Source organism: Lissotriton vulgaris, chromosome 3_1, assembly GCF_964263255.1.
Source record: "Lissotriton vulgaris chromosome 3_1, aLisVul1.2, whole genome shotgun sequence".
In the NCBI taxonomy this organism is placed as follows: Eukaryota; Metazoa; Chordata; class Amphibia; order Caudata; family Salamandridae; genus Lissotriton; species Lissotriton vulgaris.
The window spans coordinates 2,017,746,140-2,017,762,005 of record NC_141689.1 but is presented as its reverse complement, the minus strand read 5'-3'; the positions used below and the strand labels follow the sequence as shown (position 1 = coordinate 2,017,762,005).

Sequence of the window (15,866 nt, the reverse complement as noted above, 5' to 3'; positions counted from 1 at the left end):
CTTGCTGGTCCGAGTAATAAGCCTTTTTCACTTTCCCCGTGGCTTGCATTAGCCAAGGCTTGTTTGCTTCAATCGAGTTGCCGACACCGCCATCAGCTAGAGCCTTTGAGGGACAGCTCGTGATCGACTCCTGGACGTCCTTGACCTCTTCGTGTCCACGTGGCTGCAGAGAGAAGCAACCCCTGATCACCTGTTTGCACCCGACTTTGCCTGGTTCCAATCTGGTTCCACGGTGGTCACTGGTCAGTGACTTTGAACATTGTCCCCTCTGCTTTCAGGTCTTCACCACTTCAGATCCACCCTTGGATCCACCGGACACTTCTCCTTCACATCGCCTGCAGCATCTTCAGCTTCAAGCGCCAAGAACCTGCGTGTCAAAACCCGCCGCCACTTCGACCCTGTGCACCCACTTCCTGTGGGTGAGGTAACATTGCAACGCCGGTGTCCCTACACTGGTACACACCTCTAGGGTCTGTGTCTTAAGTGTTGTTCCTCTAGGTTCAGCGGAAGTGCCTTTAAACTAACTTTGTGTACTTTTTACGCACCATAGACTTTACATTGGAAAGTGCGTGCACTTTGAACACTGCACCCGAGTCCCGTGGGCCTTTCCCGACTTAATCATTGCTAGTCTCGAATAGCTCCAGCGATTCCCAAGGCCCTAGGCCTCTTCCCTTTCCTATTGGTATCTCTTAACCCACTTTCTTAGTATATGGTTTAGGTGGCCCCTAGGGCTCATCCATATTGTGCAACTTTTGTGTATTTTAAACTGTCTTGTGATTTAACGCTTGTGCTTCTGTGCTCATAAAGAGTCCAGGGGATTTTATAGTTAATAAATCAATATATATTTTCAATATATATCTGTGTGGTGTCCCTTTCATTTGGTATTCAAGGGGGTTGTGTATGGTATAACAGCTGGCTTCACATGCCTTTCAGAGTTTAGCCTAAGACTGCTTTGTCCACGTTACCACTAGGATAACTGGTCTACAAGGTTGAATTACAACCATCATCATAAGGGTTGCTTGGCATGGTACAAAGTGATCACTAAGAATTAGTGAGCATTATATACCAGGCCAACTTCTCACACAGTTAAGTTAAATTGGGAGACAGTGTCCTTTAAATTGGGAGACCGTGTCCTTTATCTGTCGCATTTTGTAGTCAGTCCTCTGTTTCATAGGGCCTTTAAAATTTCCTGCAGCTTTTATCAGTAAGTCTGCATATGTGGAGACTAACTGACTCTTATATTTAGAAAAAAAAACTTCAGACCAGGGGCCGTATTACATATGGTGCCCCGGGGCGCAATGACCGTTTGCACCCACTTTGCGCACCCTCGGGGCACTTTGGTATTACAGAAGGGGCCACAGACACTTCTGCTTCCCCTTCTGTAATACTTAAAGCGCTGGCGCCCATTCAGCGCCATGCCTTTCCCTAATTTTCATGGGGGCATGTCCCCGGTCAAATGAGGGAAACCCTTTCCTCTGCGCCCGCGCCGTATTATAATCAATCAATCAAAGACATTTGTAGAGCGCACTACTTACCCGGAGGGTCTCAAAGCGCTTGGGGGGGGAGGGGGGTGCTGCTACTGCTCGAACAGCCAGGTCTTGAGCTTCTTCCTGAAGGAGAGGTGGTCTTGGGTCAGGCGCAGGTCGGTCGGGAGGGAGTTCCAGGTCTCGGCGGCCAGGTAGGAGAAGGACCTTCCTCCTGTTGTCGCTCTTCAGATGCGGGGGACGGCGGCGAGGGCGTGGTTGGTCGATCGGAGGTGGCGTTTGGGAGCGTAGAAGTTGAGGCGGTTGTTGAGGTAGCTCGGGCCTTGGTCGTGTAGGGCTTTGTGTGCGTGGGTGAGGAGACGGAAGGTGATTCTCTTGTTGACAGGGAGCCAGTGCAGGTCTCTCAGATGTCCGGAGATGTGGCTGCGTCGGGGGATGTCGAGGATGAGTCTGGCTGAGGCGTTCTGGATCCGCTGGAGTCTCTTCTGGAGCTTGGCGGTGGTTCCGGCGTAGAGGGCGTTGCCGTAGTCCAGACGGCTGGTGACGAGGGCCTGGGTGACCGTCTTCCTGGTCTCGGTGGGGATCCACCGGAAGATCTTCCGTAGCATGCGCAGGATGTTAAAACAGGACGCGGAGACGGCGTTGACTTGTCTGGTCATGGAGAGGGAGGAGTCCAGGATGAAGCCCAGGTTGCGTGCGTGGTCTGTCGGTTTGGGTGCGGTGCCCAGGGCGGGGGGCCACCAGGAGTCGTCCCAGGCGGAGGGCGAGGAGCCCAGGATGAGGACTTCCGTCTTGTCTGAGTTCAGTTTCAGGCGGCTGGTCGTCATCCACTCGGCTACGTCTTTCATCCCTTCGTGAAGGTTGGCTCTGGCGGCGGCGGGGTCGTTGGTCAGGGAGAGGATCAGCTGGGTGTCGTCAGCGTAGGAGATGATGTTGAGGTTGTGTTGGCGTGCGATGGCCGCGAGGGGGCTAATGTAGACGTTGAAGAGGGTGGGGCTCAGCGAGGATCCTTGAGGGACGCCGCAGATGACTTCGGTGGCCTCTGAATTGTACGGTGGTAGACGGACTCTCTGTGTTCTTCCGTCGAGGAAGGAGATGATCCATTCCAGTGCCTTCTCCTGGATTCAGACGTTGCTGAGGCGCTGCACTAGGGTGCGGTGGCAGACAGTGTCGAATGCCGCGGAGAGGTCTAGGAGGATGAGGGCCGCTGTTTCTCCGTTGTCCATCAGGGCTCGGATGTCATCGGTGGCAGCGATGAGGGCGGTCTCGGTGCTGTGGTTGGCTTGGAAGCCAGACTGTGAGGGGTCGAGGGATCCATTCGTCTCGAGGAAGGCGGCCAGCTGTTTGTTGACGGTCTTCTCGATGACTTTGGCTGGAAACGGGAGAAGCGAGATGGGGCGGTAATTCTTGAGTTCGGTGGGGTCCGCTGTAGGTTTCTTGAGTAGGGTGCTGAGTTTGGCGTGTTTCCAGCTCTCTGGGAAGGTGGCGGTGTCGAAGGATGTGTTGATGATGTCCCGCAGATAGGGTGCGATGACAGCGTCGGCTTTGTTGAAGACGTGGTGAGGGCAGGGGTCGGTTGGAGATCCGGAGTGGATGGAGTTCATCATGCGGGTGGTGTCTTCGGTGCTGATCGGAGTCCAGGCGTGGAGGGTGGCGGTGGGGGGGGGTGGTTCGGTCGTGGCGTGCGTCGGTTGAGTGCTGAAGCTGTTGTGTATGTCCGCGATCTTGTTGTGGAAGTAGGAGGCGAGGGAGTTGTAGAGGTCTTGCGATGGGGTGATGTCGTTGTTTCCGGCGTTGGGGTTGGAGATCTCTTTCACGATGTTGAAGAGTTCCTTGCAGTTGTGTGCGTTGTTGTCCAGCCGGTCCTTGAATGCAGTTTTCTTGGTGGCGCGGATCAGTTGGTGGTGCTTCCGGGTGGCAAGCTTGAGGGTGGTCATGTTGTCCGGTGTTGGTTCCCTTCTCCAGGCTTTCTCGAGGGCTCGGCAGTTCTTCTTGGAGCGCTTGAGTTCGTCGGTGAACCATGGGGCCTTCTTGCTGCCGGGTCTGCTGGGCGGGGTCCTCAGTGGGGCGAGTTCGTCTGCGCAGTTGCTGATCCACTTCGTGAGGTTGTCAGCGGCCTGGCTGGGGTTCGCTGAGCTGGCGGGAGGGTGCTGGCTCAGGGAAGCGGCGAGCTGGTCGGCTGTGATCTTGTTCCAGCTTCTTCGAGCAACCTGTTGCTGGTGGTGGTGGATCGTCGTTCTTTTGAAGGTGAAGTGGACGCAGCTGTGGTCCGTCCAGTGGAGTCTGGTGGCGTGGCTGAAGGCGATGTCTTTGCTGGATGAGAAGACGGCGTCGAGTGTGTGTCCGGCGAGGTGGGTGGGGGTGGACACCAGCTGCTTGAGACCGAGGTTGGCGAGGTTGGCGAGCAGGGTGTTGGTGTTGCGGTCGTTGTTGTTCTCCAGGTGGAAGTTGATGTCTCCCAGGAGGATGTAGTCAGCGGAGGGGAGGGCATGCGGGCTGATGAAGTTGGCGATGTCCTCGCTGAATTGAGTGCGTGGTCCCGGGGGTCGGTAGATCAGGGTGCCTCTGAGGGTGGTTTTGGGGTCCGTGTGGATCTGGAAGTGCAGGTGTTCGGCGGTTGTCAGGGTGTCGTCGGTGTTGGTCGTGATGCGGATGGTGTCCCTGTAGATGATGGCGATGCCTCCTCCTGTGTTGTTGATGCGGTCCCTTCGGGTGATCTTGTAGCCCTACGGGATGGCGATGGCGGGCGCTGAGGAGTCGTTCATCCAGGTTTCCGTGAGGAAGGCGACGTCAGGGGCTGTGGTGTCGAGGAGGTTCCAGAGTTCGATGGCGTGTCTGTGGACGGAGCGGGTGTTGAGGAGGATGCACTTCAGGTGGTTGCTGCTGGTGTTCGACTTGGCGGGTGTTGGTGCGGGACAGGTCCGGATGCAGGTGAACTTGCAGGAGTGGCAGCTGAAGGGTCCGTGGGTTCGTCTCGGGGTGGCTCGGTAGCATCCCGGGATTCGGCCGGTGTTGAGTGCGTTGAGGGTGGCGGCGTCGTAGGTCCGGCGGGTGGGCGGTGTCTGCGGGGGCCAGGGGTCCTGGCACTGGGCGCGGTCCAGGCGCGGACGGGCGCAGACGGGCTTACCTTTGGCGCACCTTCGACACTCAATCGGTGCTCCCGCTGCGCGGTCGCTCTGGGGGCATCATAAGAAGGGAGCCGTGAGGGAGGGTCAGCTGGGGGCGGGAGCGTCTTAGCCAATCGGCTGGCGGGGGGGCGGGTCTGCAGGCAGGCAGCGGTGGCGGGAAAACCGGGTGCGGGCTTCTCTGGCGGCCCTGCGGCGGCTGGGGCGCCGGGAGCAGGCGTCGATGGAGATCGGGCGTCACAGGCAGCTGGAGGGCACAGGAGCAGGAGCGGGGATCGTGGGGCGACCAGGCCGGTAAGGGCGCAGTGGTAGCTCCTGAGCGGGAGTAGAGGGTCCCCTTAAGAAGGGAGCCGTGAGGGAGGGTCAGCTGGGGGCGGGAGCGTCTTAGCCAATCGGCTGGCGGGGGGGGGGCGGGTCTGCAGGCAGGCAGCGGCAGCGGGAAAACCGGGTGCTGGCTTCTCTGGCCGCCCTGCGGCGGCTGGGGCGCCGGGAGCAGGCGTCGATGGAGATCGGGCGTCACAGGCAGCAGGAGGGCACAGGAGCAGGAGCGGGGATCGTGGGGCGACCAGGCCGGTAAGGGCGCAGTGGTAGCTCCTGAGCGGGAGTAGAGGGTCCCCTTGAGAAGGGAGCCGTGAGGGAGGGTCAGCTGGGGGCGGGAGCGTCTTAGCCAATCGGCTGGCGGGGGGCGGGTCTGCAGGCAGGCAGCGGCGGCGGGAAAACCGGGTGCGGGCTTCTCTGGCGGCCCTGCGGCGGCTGGGGCGCCGGGAGCAGGCGTCGATGGAGATCGGGCGTCACAGGCAGCAGGAGGGCACAGGAGCAGGAGCGGGGATCGTGGGGCGACCAGGCCGGTAAGGGCGCAGTGGTATTATAGATGCAGGCAGAGAGGCAAAGAAGCTGTCGGGGGGTGCACTGACAGTGCGCCACATAAAAGGTGGCGCACTGTCAGTGCATCCACTGATAGTAGCCTACTGGAGGGGGGAAAGGGGATCCTATGTACACCTCAGACTTCCCTTGCAGGTGGGTGCATTCACTCACTACACCCTCCTGCAAGGGTATCCGACTGCACTGGGAAGCAATGAGCAGCTGCTTTAAAGCTGCTCCGCCTGCACTGTGAAACAAGTTCGCAGCTGCCCTGAGGGCAACACATTCCATGTAATAGGGTGTACTTTCCCTGATGGCGCCCGGTGCACCTATTTTACGGTGCACAGGGCGCAAACTGGGAAAGTGCGCTGTATAACAGGGCCTCTGGTGTCGTCAGTGTATGTATATTTAACAGCCCCAGCTCGTGCCATTGATTAGATCGACAAGAGCAAATCTACCCTCTGGGTCAGTCTTATGTGTTTGAATTGTTAGTGGTACCTCTCCTGCGATTCAAGTTAGCTTAGCACCCCTCTAGAGTAGGAGGTATAGTTTGCTGCAAATATTTTCCATCTGCATTTTCTGCTCCGTCTGTCTGTTCTGGATTGTATTAAGTGGGTGTCCTGGAGAAATGCAAAATAACTTCCCCGTGTTTGTTTTATAAGGGAAGATACTCCTATCTCCTATAATCATTTAACTCGTGGGCATTCCAGGTCATTGTTTTAACATTCCCTGCTATGTTAAGAAGGGGTTTTGTATTTATGAATTGCCACCAACCATCAATCACAGTATCACCTAACATTATCTAAACTCCTACAGAACCAAGCACATCTGTAATTCTTTTCCTGGCCTTAAACATTTCAATAAGAATCTCAAATTCCTCAACCCATAATCATGTGCATAACTTGAAAGAGGAATCTGAGCAGTCACTATCCCATCCCCACCACTCCAATAAACAGGCGTAGAATTAACAGTAAAGGAAACCTGTAAAATTCAGGAACAGATGCAGGAAACTTCAGCCCACAGCTCCTGGTGCAACCTCTACAACCGGGAGAGCTGGGAGTCTGTGGGATTTCTCATAGCATGGAAAACAAGTTTTTAGGGGGGGAGATGTGACAATCCCTCCACTGAGATTCCCTTTGAGGTTAGCTCTAGGTCCAAAAGGAGTAATGTTCTATTTGGGTGCAGGTTCGAGTTGGTGCTCATTTGTAGCAAACCAATTAAGTTCCTGACTCCTGGAGGAGGATCCGTGCATGTGTCTGGTGAAGTTTCCATTGTGAACCTGCATGGTTTCTCACAGCCATCTGTCTAATCCCTGGCAGTTTCCGATGATTGAAACACATAGAATTTTCTGTTCCTGATTATTCGAATTTTGGCCAGGAAGAACCGCTTGAGCTTAATATTGTGCTCACGTAGTTGGCTGGTTGCCCTTTCACAACATCACCATATTTTTATAAGAGCTGTGTTTGAACCGTGTGATCAGTGAAAATCTGGATTGTCAGGCACTTATTCTAGGCCACTGCTTTGCCTCACGAACACTGTAGGATAATGTCTCTGTAGTTTAAGGAACCCTATCGTCTTGCGAAGTAGGGCGCCTGGCTTCGGTGATAGTGCCGGGGATTTGTGCGCCCTTCCCTATTGAAAAGGGTTTCAAAGTCACCAAGGTTACAAAGACATAAGCATCCATTTTTCGAGAAACAATTTCACTGAGGGTGAGACATGCACAGCTCTCCGGGAAAGCTAGGAGTATCCGATTATTTCTGCATGTATCTCCCCCTCAGCATCAGTCGCTCTCACTACCAGGATGCATTTTGAATTCGAAAGTTTTATTGATAGTGTTTCACATTTTTTTTAAACATTTGATGCAGTGGTCCATACCGCCTTTTCTGTAGTCTTTTCTAAAATCACCCCTAATGAGATTCTTATCAATCAAGATAGTGTCCAGTGTGTGTTTGATTGTGCAGCCTGATTCCCTGACAGGGTTCAGCAAGCCTGCAGGGGACAGTTTAAGGCAGTGGCCCTGTTGCTAAATGTTGAGGAGGCTGTGGGTCTATCTGTTTATCACCCTGATTTATTGTGTTTTGACTGATCTTCTTCCCTTGTATTGATTTTCCTGGTTTATTGTTGGAGGTGTCTGGAACCAGTGCAGGGAGAAGGAAGGTGGGGTGGATATGGCAGCAACAGGTACATCCTATCTTTCAGCTCCACCTATTTTACAGATGTAGACAGTGTTGTGTACCTCATTCTGTCTTCTGTGCCCCTCTCCCCATGAGCGGGCCATGCTCATGTAGACTAATTCAGGTTGCGTCGATGTAAGTGCCTCTGGGCATAGAGTTAACAATCTCAGCTTGTTTACCTGGGGTGTTTCTCTCGGGTCCTGGTGGCTTCAGTGGGTTGTGATGTACGTCGTGTTATCTGCCCTTGTGGGTGTACTTTCAAGTAGTGTAGCATAGTGTTAGGGGCTTGTGCAAGGAACTTTCTATGCCACGCCCAATGCTCTTTAGCTTTTCTATTCAGGAATGTCTGCACACGGCCTAGACCAATCTTTTTACATGTTGCTTTTGGATTAATTTAAGTGTTGGGTCTTTAATCAGGTTGGAGGTATGGGATGTTGACTCTACTGGTGGTTGAAGTAGAATCTGCATAACTTTTTCACCTATTCATTTATTCTTGAACCTTTTTTTTTTTTACATCTTTTCCATGAAGGTAAGAAGCAAGGCTACAATACTACAATAAGATATTGGTCAACAATTTCCTCCAGTCGTTTCTCGTTGATGACTTGGCCGTGGGCAGGACCCCATTAGTTTGCAGGCTCTTTAAAAACATCAGCCTTTGTAGTCCCGGAATCCATGTCCTTATTGCGTGTCATTCTGGTCCTTTAACTTTTAGCAAACTGGCCGTGAGATTAACCTCCACGTTAAAAGCAGACTTTGTTCCCCTGTCCAGTATTACAAAAGAGCTGGCAGTGCTTTGGAAGATTTGTCTGGAAGAAGTCTGTTATTCTCCTACCAGGCACATGAAAACTCTTATTTACTATCCAGCTTTTCCTGACCACTTTGTGCTTTGTGGTATTTTATGCATCTTTGCCTTTGAGTTGCAAACGGCAGATCTCAGCAGTTTACTTCAACATTGAGTCTTCCAGTGGCCTTCGAATGGAGTTTTGTTTACTTTGGCTTGTTTGGTGCTTTCTGTTTTGCTTAGCTCATGCTGGCCACTGGTTTTAGGAGCCCACTTGACTTTGCTGTCTGGTTTGGCACCTTTACATTTCAGACTTTCCTTTTTATGCCTTTTGAAAACGCTGCTGTTTACGTTGTAGTATAAATTGTTACAAGGCTTTGAACTTTCATATTTGTTAGCCTTGATGCCTTCATAAAAAAATGCAGATTTCCCCTCATTGTAGGTAGGAAATCGTCATTTTAATCAAGACACAACGGCTAATAACATAAACCCTTCTATAGTACTAAACCTAACATCTGTTTTTTGTTTCCTTGTCTTTTACAGCCAGATCAGTGGACGAATGGGGTTCATCATCAGCTTCTGAACGGTCCAAGGATGTCTGTTCTGCATTTCCCCTGGAAAGAGTGTTCTCCTGTTCACCTGATGGCCTAAGGTGGATGTTAAATGGGCCGCAGCAGCTTTAATTTAATGTTTTACTTTGCAACATCACCCTGATTGTGTGATTTATTGTTTCAGTTGCTGCTGTGTTGAGTGGCAATAAAGAAACATGCATAATATTCGTCTCCTTGTCTTAAATATACTAATTTCCTACCTACCTTGAGGGGTTGGGCGGGGTACTAAATCCCGCTGTTTTAAAAAGTCTACAGATGAGAAAATAATTTAAGTGACAAGCCATGCATTTATTTTGCTGTCTTTTCTTACCTTATTCTCGTGTGCCAACTACAACCAGATTCCGCGTCAGGACATTATGTTCTCATTCCTCTTCATGTAACCACCTCTTTCTCAGCATGTCATTTTCACACCAGTCCTGCCATTTTCAGTCCTCTCATCATGCCAACTGATCACTCAGTTTTTCCTGTCCACTTTCAGGTGTGTTGTTTACTCTCCTTGGCACCTACTTCTTCACATACCACGTGTCAGGTGACACAGCCCCATCTGACTTCCGTGTATAAATACAGACCATTCTGCCACAAACTCAGCTTTGCAGCTCCAAAGCAGTAAGAGATTGGGTAGGTCTCGAAACTCTGAGTGCAGTGTGGAGAAGGGTGATATAGAGGGACTCCATCATTTTCTAGTTTAGCTACAGACTCAAAAGTATAGGAAATAAGGGATTTTACCTCTGGGTCAAGAAAGAAGCGCTTGGAAAATCCCATCTATGGGCAGGTGTTGGTGCATCACATGTCAGCCTTTCACGTCGAAGGCTAAGTTCTCTTGATGTCTGTGCCTTTTAATGTCGAAATCCATTTCTGTGACCAGCACATTGTAGACCGTCGATGTATCTGTTTCTTAGCTTTGAATTTAAAGGGCACACTATCCTCCCAGACAAGGCCTAAGATCATGGAAAATAATCAAACGCTTGTCTACTTCTTGCGTTCCACTGCAGAGGGAAGTATACCTATTCCAACTTCAGAGGATGAAAACTTGATTTCCTCACATTCGGGCACTCTGCCAAGCACTCCAGAAGCAGTGTAATGTCCATCAAGCATGACCAAGCTTTAGCTCCTAGACTAACCCATCATCTCCTACTCACAGTCTTTGAGGGAATGCAGGTCTAGTTGCGAGAACCATTACCACTAAAGACTAAGGACAAATAGTTCTGGATATTACCACAAGAGGTGCTCACTTAAACGACCAAGAACTCGCCCCAGAAATTCATTATGTAGGGAGGAACATTTCAGGCATTTGTGTTCCGGACATCCAGCTGAAGACGGCCCTAGAGAATGTCCTCCTGAAGGTTTCATCCTTTACAGGATCACCCCAGGCATCTGAGAGAATTCACTCTAGCTACTTTGCCCAGCAGGCATCACAGGATGCCGTACAGCGATTTCGATTCTGATTAGAATGTTCAGTCTCCTCAGTTGCCAGGTTCCATCCCCTTTGGTATCTCACCCGTGGATGATGTAGTTACTGGTTACAAAATCACTAACTGCTCTGACAAGAAGCCTAAGAAACGTCACTCCCTTTGCCAAAGATCTATAATTGTTCAGGGTCTGCAAGCCAAGCAACAAAAGGGCCTATATTGCGATTGGTTCCTGGAATCTTTGAAACTTTAATGTATATTTTCCACACACTCCCTCTCTACATCCACCCAAAAGGAGCCTAGATAACAAATACAGGTTGGGTGAAATGGAGTCAAAACCCCTCGAAAATCCAGTACCTGCTGCTCTTTGTACTCACCATGGCAATGGAAAAAGTGCAACACCCTTCATACGGCAATATTAGCATTTACAGAGAAGGAGAGCAGGCATATGGATTCTTTGTATAAAGAGATTTTATAAACATCCTCTACCAATTTGAGAGCGGCTAGTTCCTCAGCCCTTTTGGGGTCAGTTTGAATGTGGTATGTAGGACATCTTGGAGCACATTGTTGGACATTTTCGGAGGAGGAGAAGAATATTTTCTAGAGATCAAAGATGACATGACTACTTAAAAACGTTATTTGCTTGGTGAAGGACACCACTAATTTTAACTACTTCAACAACTGTCACAGAATGCAACACATGTCTTGGTTGTGTCTCATCCCTTCCTGTGCAAGCACAAACTAAATGTATTCACCATTCTCATGATCAACCGTCTTTGAATCTCATGCAGAAAATGAAGTACGGAACATGAAAACTGAAGCTGATGCGTGCAGTTCAAAGGATACAGTAAAGGTTAACATCAGTAAGTTCATATAACCTATTCATAGAAGCAACTAGATCAAGAAAACCAGTCTAAACTCCAGAAGCCTTTCTGCCACTGACAAAAAACATCTAGTGGCAGAGGAAATCAGTAGCTACCAGCCGCTGCAGGAAAAGCTTCACAAATATCAAAACGAAGACCCTATTATCCTACATCCAATAGCCAGAATCATGGTGAAGGGAGTATTTTGAACAGTATCCATCCTTGGAAGAGGATAACAAGAGAAAGATGCTCAATATTGTACTGAATCGGTGGAAGTTTTGATTTTCAGGTTTCCCTCCCAGGATGTCTAAACAATCTCTTCTGGACTGGCTAGTTTGGAAAGTGGACATTCTGCTAAAAGAAATTGTCAATAATTTTTCAAAACCTCCAATGAATTATTGGATCTAATCCTTCTATGATCTGGTCAAGAAGTAATGTTCCTTAGTTGGAATTGTATCTTCATCTAACCAGATTTCCTTCTTTGACTCTTCAAGGCTAAAGTTTATCAAAGTGCTTCAGGAGTTTCAACTCATGACAGACCTCCTGTAGGATTGTATCTTCGTTTCAATACAGAACTATTGCCATTCCTCTCCCTACCCCAAACCATTACTTGCACAGGAGGGATTTTGGACTTAATGTAAAAGTGTTCCCATTTCATACTGAAAAAGATCACCATCTCCAGACTCTTTATCCCGAAGTAGGACAAGTCTCCTCTGTTCTGGGTTTGATTACATTAGACTTCTTCAGAGTGGGATATGTGAAATTGCACTATGGACCTTGACATCAATGCTTAGATCATTGGTGTAAGAAGATTAGAACAACAAAATCCTAATTGACGCAATAGCTTTTCTGGTGGTGTTGCAAGATAAACATGTTGTAAGAGGTCCCTTTCAATGATCCTTTCATGGAATCAACCATTGTGGCGTAGTCTTCGCTAGATGGTTGGGGTGCCTACACGTTTTGTCTTTCTGACAATATAAGGAAAAGGATTCCAAAGAAAACCATCCTATTGATATTAAGGGCAGTCCATCTAGCCCTAAAATCTTTCTTCCCAGAGTTCAAATGTAGTTAAATTCTCCTACTGCCAGACAAAACATTACTATGTATTTCGTGAAAAAACACGAAGGAATGAAGTCTTGGGTCCTCTTGATGGGCATCCAGCAGATCTTGCACTGGCTAAAAGTGACAAATTCACACCACAGTAGTTCATCTCAGAATTCAAAGCAGGACCAGCTTCACACTCACAAGTAGATGCTAAATGACAAGTTTCTCTCATTGTGGGGGCAACTAAGCATTGGCTTGTTCATCACAGAAGAAAAATTCGAAATACTTTGCTATGCTTTTAGGTTTTGAGAGCTTCCCAATAAAGCGATTGACCTGTGACAGCAATTCGAGTTATTCTTTGATTACAAATAATAATTTTAACATGACAGATAACTGATTGGATAGGTAAGTACAATACCTGAAATGCAAACCCCTCCTCTCGGTCCCATGTTACAGTCCCTAAATACCTTCCATGGTCCCCATATTTTTGCCCATTTTCCCCGGCAACCTCTGGCTTTGTATATAGTCTGTTCTGCCTGCTGGCACCAATTGGAGCTGGCTTTCCACTCTGCTTTTTTGGGAGGGTGTATTGCCCCCCAGTGTTTTGTAATGTTACGTTTGGGGTTCATAGCCGCCAAGGTCAACCACTTTCTCGTGTACCTGGGCCAATCCTCCTCTCCAGCAGACGTCAAAAAGGACCATTTAGGCTCCAATGCGACCTCTCTTCCCGTCACTCCCGCCATACTATCTCGTGCTTTTGCCCAATGGTTTTGTATCTCTGGGCATTCCCATATTATGTGTATGAAGGACCCCTTCTGTCCACAGGCCCTCCGGCAGAGGCCATTTTATGCATGGCCTATTTTGTGAAGTAATGATCTGGATAGTATACTCGGTGTAGGACCTTCCATTGGATTAGGCGGAATCTGGAATGAATTGCTACTTCCCGCGGACCTTGAAGGGCGTCCGTCCATTCCTCATCGCCAAGCTGCCCTATGTTTCCCTCCCAGGATGTCTTTAGTGTTGGGTAAGGATTGGGGGAGTTATTGAGGATTTCTTTGTAAATTAGTGAGATAGCCTTGGTATGTAGAGGGTCAGTGAGCAGTTGATCCTCCAGTGGCGATGCGTCTGCCAATGCCTCCCCTTCCCTTATGATACTTTAAGGCATGTCCCAATTGAATGAGCCTCAGCCACTCCCCTTGCCCCATTTCGAATAAAGTTTGTAGCGTTTGAAATGTGATATATGCCTGGCCTCTCCAGACGTCCCTCAAACTGTAGAGACCCAGACCTTTCCACTTTTCGAACTCCCTGAGTTTTATTTATTTTATTTTATTTTAAAGGCTTTATATAGCGCTTGCTAGACCCGGAGGTATCAGAGCGCTTTACATGAGTATCAGATCACAGTTACAGGTTACATTGTTACAAAGGTTACACAGTTTTTAGAGCATGGCAACATAGTTACTTGTAAGGTCGAGATACACAATATGCACAAATACGTAAGGGGAAAAGCAGGCAAGGGGAGAGATTCAGGGGAGGTAGGTAGGAGCAGAGGAAGTAGACTGATAGTGAAGACGGGAGAGAGGAGGGGAGGGTGAGAGACACCGCATGGGAAGAGAAGGAGAAGGGTGTCGGGGACACAAACCTGTAGACGAGTCAAAGCAACGTCCAAAGTCCAGTAAGCTGTGATCCCAGGGGAAGTGGTATCCATTCCCTATCTCTGTTGCGAGAGGCTCACTTTACGCAGTGGACTCTCTCAGAAGGGTCTCTGAGACTCAAAGGCCTACATACTGGATCCTTCCCAAAAATGGGAGAGGGAGTGCTTTGGCAAGGGGTGCCATCCCATACCTCAAGTGTGAGTGGCTCCCTTGGCGCAGTGGACTCTCTCAGCAGGTACGGTGAGACTCCAGAATATAAATATTGGATCTTTCCCCAACAAGGGGAGAAGGAGTGCTTAGTCAAAGGGCAGGGGGCTAGGCAGAGCAGCAGGCAACGGGAGAGATTCAGGGGAGATGGGATAGGAGCTCGGCAAGTAGACAAAGAGAGAAAGAGTACTAAATGGGAACATATTTAATTAATGAGTATTGCATAGCGCTGGCTAGACTCGAAGAAATCAGAGCGCTTTACATGAGGAACAATAATGTTGCAATTTACATCAGTTAAGAGTTAGATAAGTATCAAGAAAAGCATTTAAAGAACATAGGGGACAAGGTGGATGGAGCAAGGAAGGGTAAGGGGATAGGGTAAAAGTGTAGGAGGAAGATAGGACGTAGAGACAAAGGGAAAATCTGCCCAAGGTCCGGCTGGGTAGGTGACGCCCCGGGGGGTGGGTGGGAGTCCACAACCAATCTACTCCTTTAGCTATCTGGGAGCTCCACCGGGCATCAGCCAAATTGCTTGTTCTCCACAGTCTGGGGTAAGTTCCGCAGGTTCCAAGTCCTGATGTGTAAGCAGGTTAAGGGATAGGTTCAAGGTCTAGTCAATGTCCAATTATTGTCTCAGGGAAGTAAAAGAACGTGGAGGGGACCACTATGGCAAACATCTTGGGGTCCGGCAGGGGACTGTCTTGCCCTTTCAGTGGGATATTGCCCCAATCCTAGGAAGTAACAGGGATTTGCACCTTGCGCAGTGTGTCCACGGAGCACAATGGCGATCAGTTTCATGCCCATTGGGCTCACTTTCCCCCAAGTAGCCTGCCAAACGGAGATGCCCAGGTCGGTCTCACCCCCATGAGGAACACAGTTGCCCCCAGTCGGCCCAGGACCCTCAGTACTGTACTCTGGACTACCTTGTGATTTCCCGCCGAAGGGCCCGGAGAGTAGGCTCACACAAACTATCTGGGGGTGCAAATTATCTGGGGGTTCAGCTCCACTAGTGGTGCCAGCAGTAGCTTCTGCGGCCATTGTAGTGGGTTGCCGAGTAGCCATCATTATATTGGGGCTCCCTTGGATTAATGATTTTTATTAGGGGGGGGTGGTACACTCACTGGAATTGTGGTTCACTCGGGTGTGCACTAATTTCCCTGGATTCCCAGCTTTGCTACTGCGATCTTCCCCTTTCCCCCATCAATATCCTGGGGACCTCGTGCGATTCTCTGTTAGGCCAGGAAGAACTCATTCACCGGATCAGAGTGTCAAAGCACCCCAGTTGTGTGGCTTTGCATAGTTCCCTTGGCCGAGCATCTCCTCAGGCAGCGTTTCACACTCACTACCGCGTGGCGTCCTCCATAAGGACAAGTGGGAGGGAGGAGCAGCTGGGAGGCGGGAGCGGGGCGGCCAATGGGCGGGATACAGAAGGAAAAGGGGGCGGGCCGCAGGGGGGCAACGGCGGGAAGCGGGTAGCGGCAAGGAGCGAAGGGCGACAGAAGGACACAAGATAAGCCCTAAGGAGCGCTAACACTAACCTGAAAAGAAAACAGTACATGCGCACAATCAGCAGACCAGTCATGCTGATCAATTTATATATGATGTCCTGTCAAACTATACTGGAACATTAATCTATTTTGTTCAAACTGCTATGT

At 49.7% G+C, this 15,866-nt stretch overlaps 1 protein-coding gene across 3 annotated transcripts in view; it reads left to right on the top strand.

Annotated features, from left to right (window-relative positions):
• Positions 1-15,866, top strand: part of CFAP97 (cilia and flagella associated protein 97) — a 507,276-nt gene that overhangs the window by 482,055 nt on the left and 9,355 nt on the right. Inside the window, exon 7 of one of the 3 annotated variants that reach the window (XM_086962499.1) lies at positions 8,969-9,199. The exons of the other annotated variants lie outside the window; for them this stretch is intronic. Within the exon in view, the coding sequence (XP_086818625.1) occupies positions 8,969-9,108 (140 nt within the window). The 3' untranslated portion in view covers positions 9,109-9,199. Of the gene's footprint in view, positions 1-8,968; positions 9,200-15,866 lie in introns of those variants that run through there. 3 annotated transcript variants of the gene reach the window in all.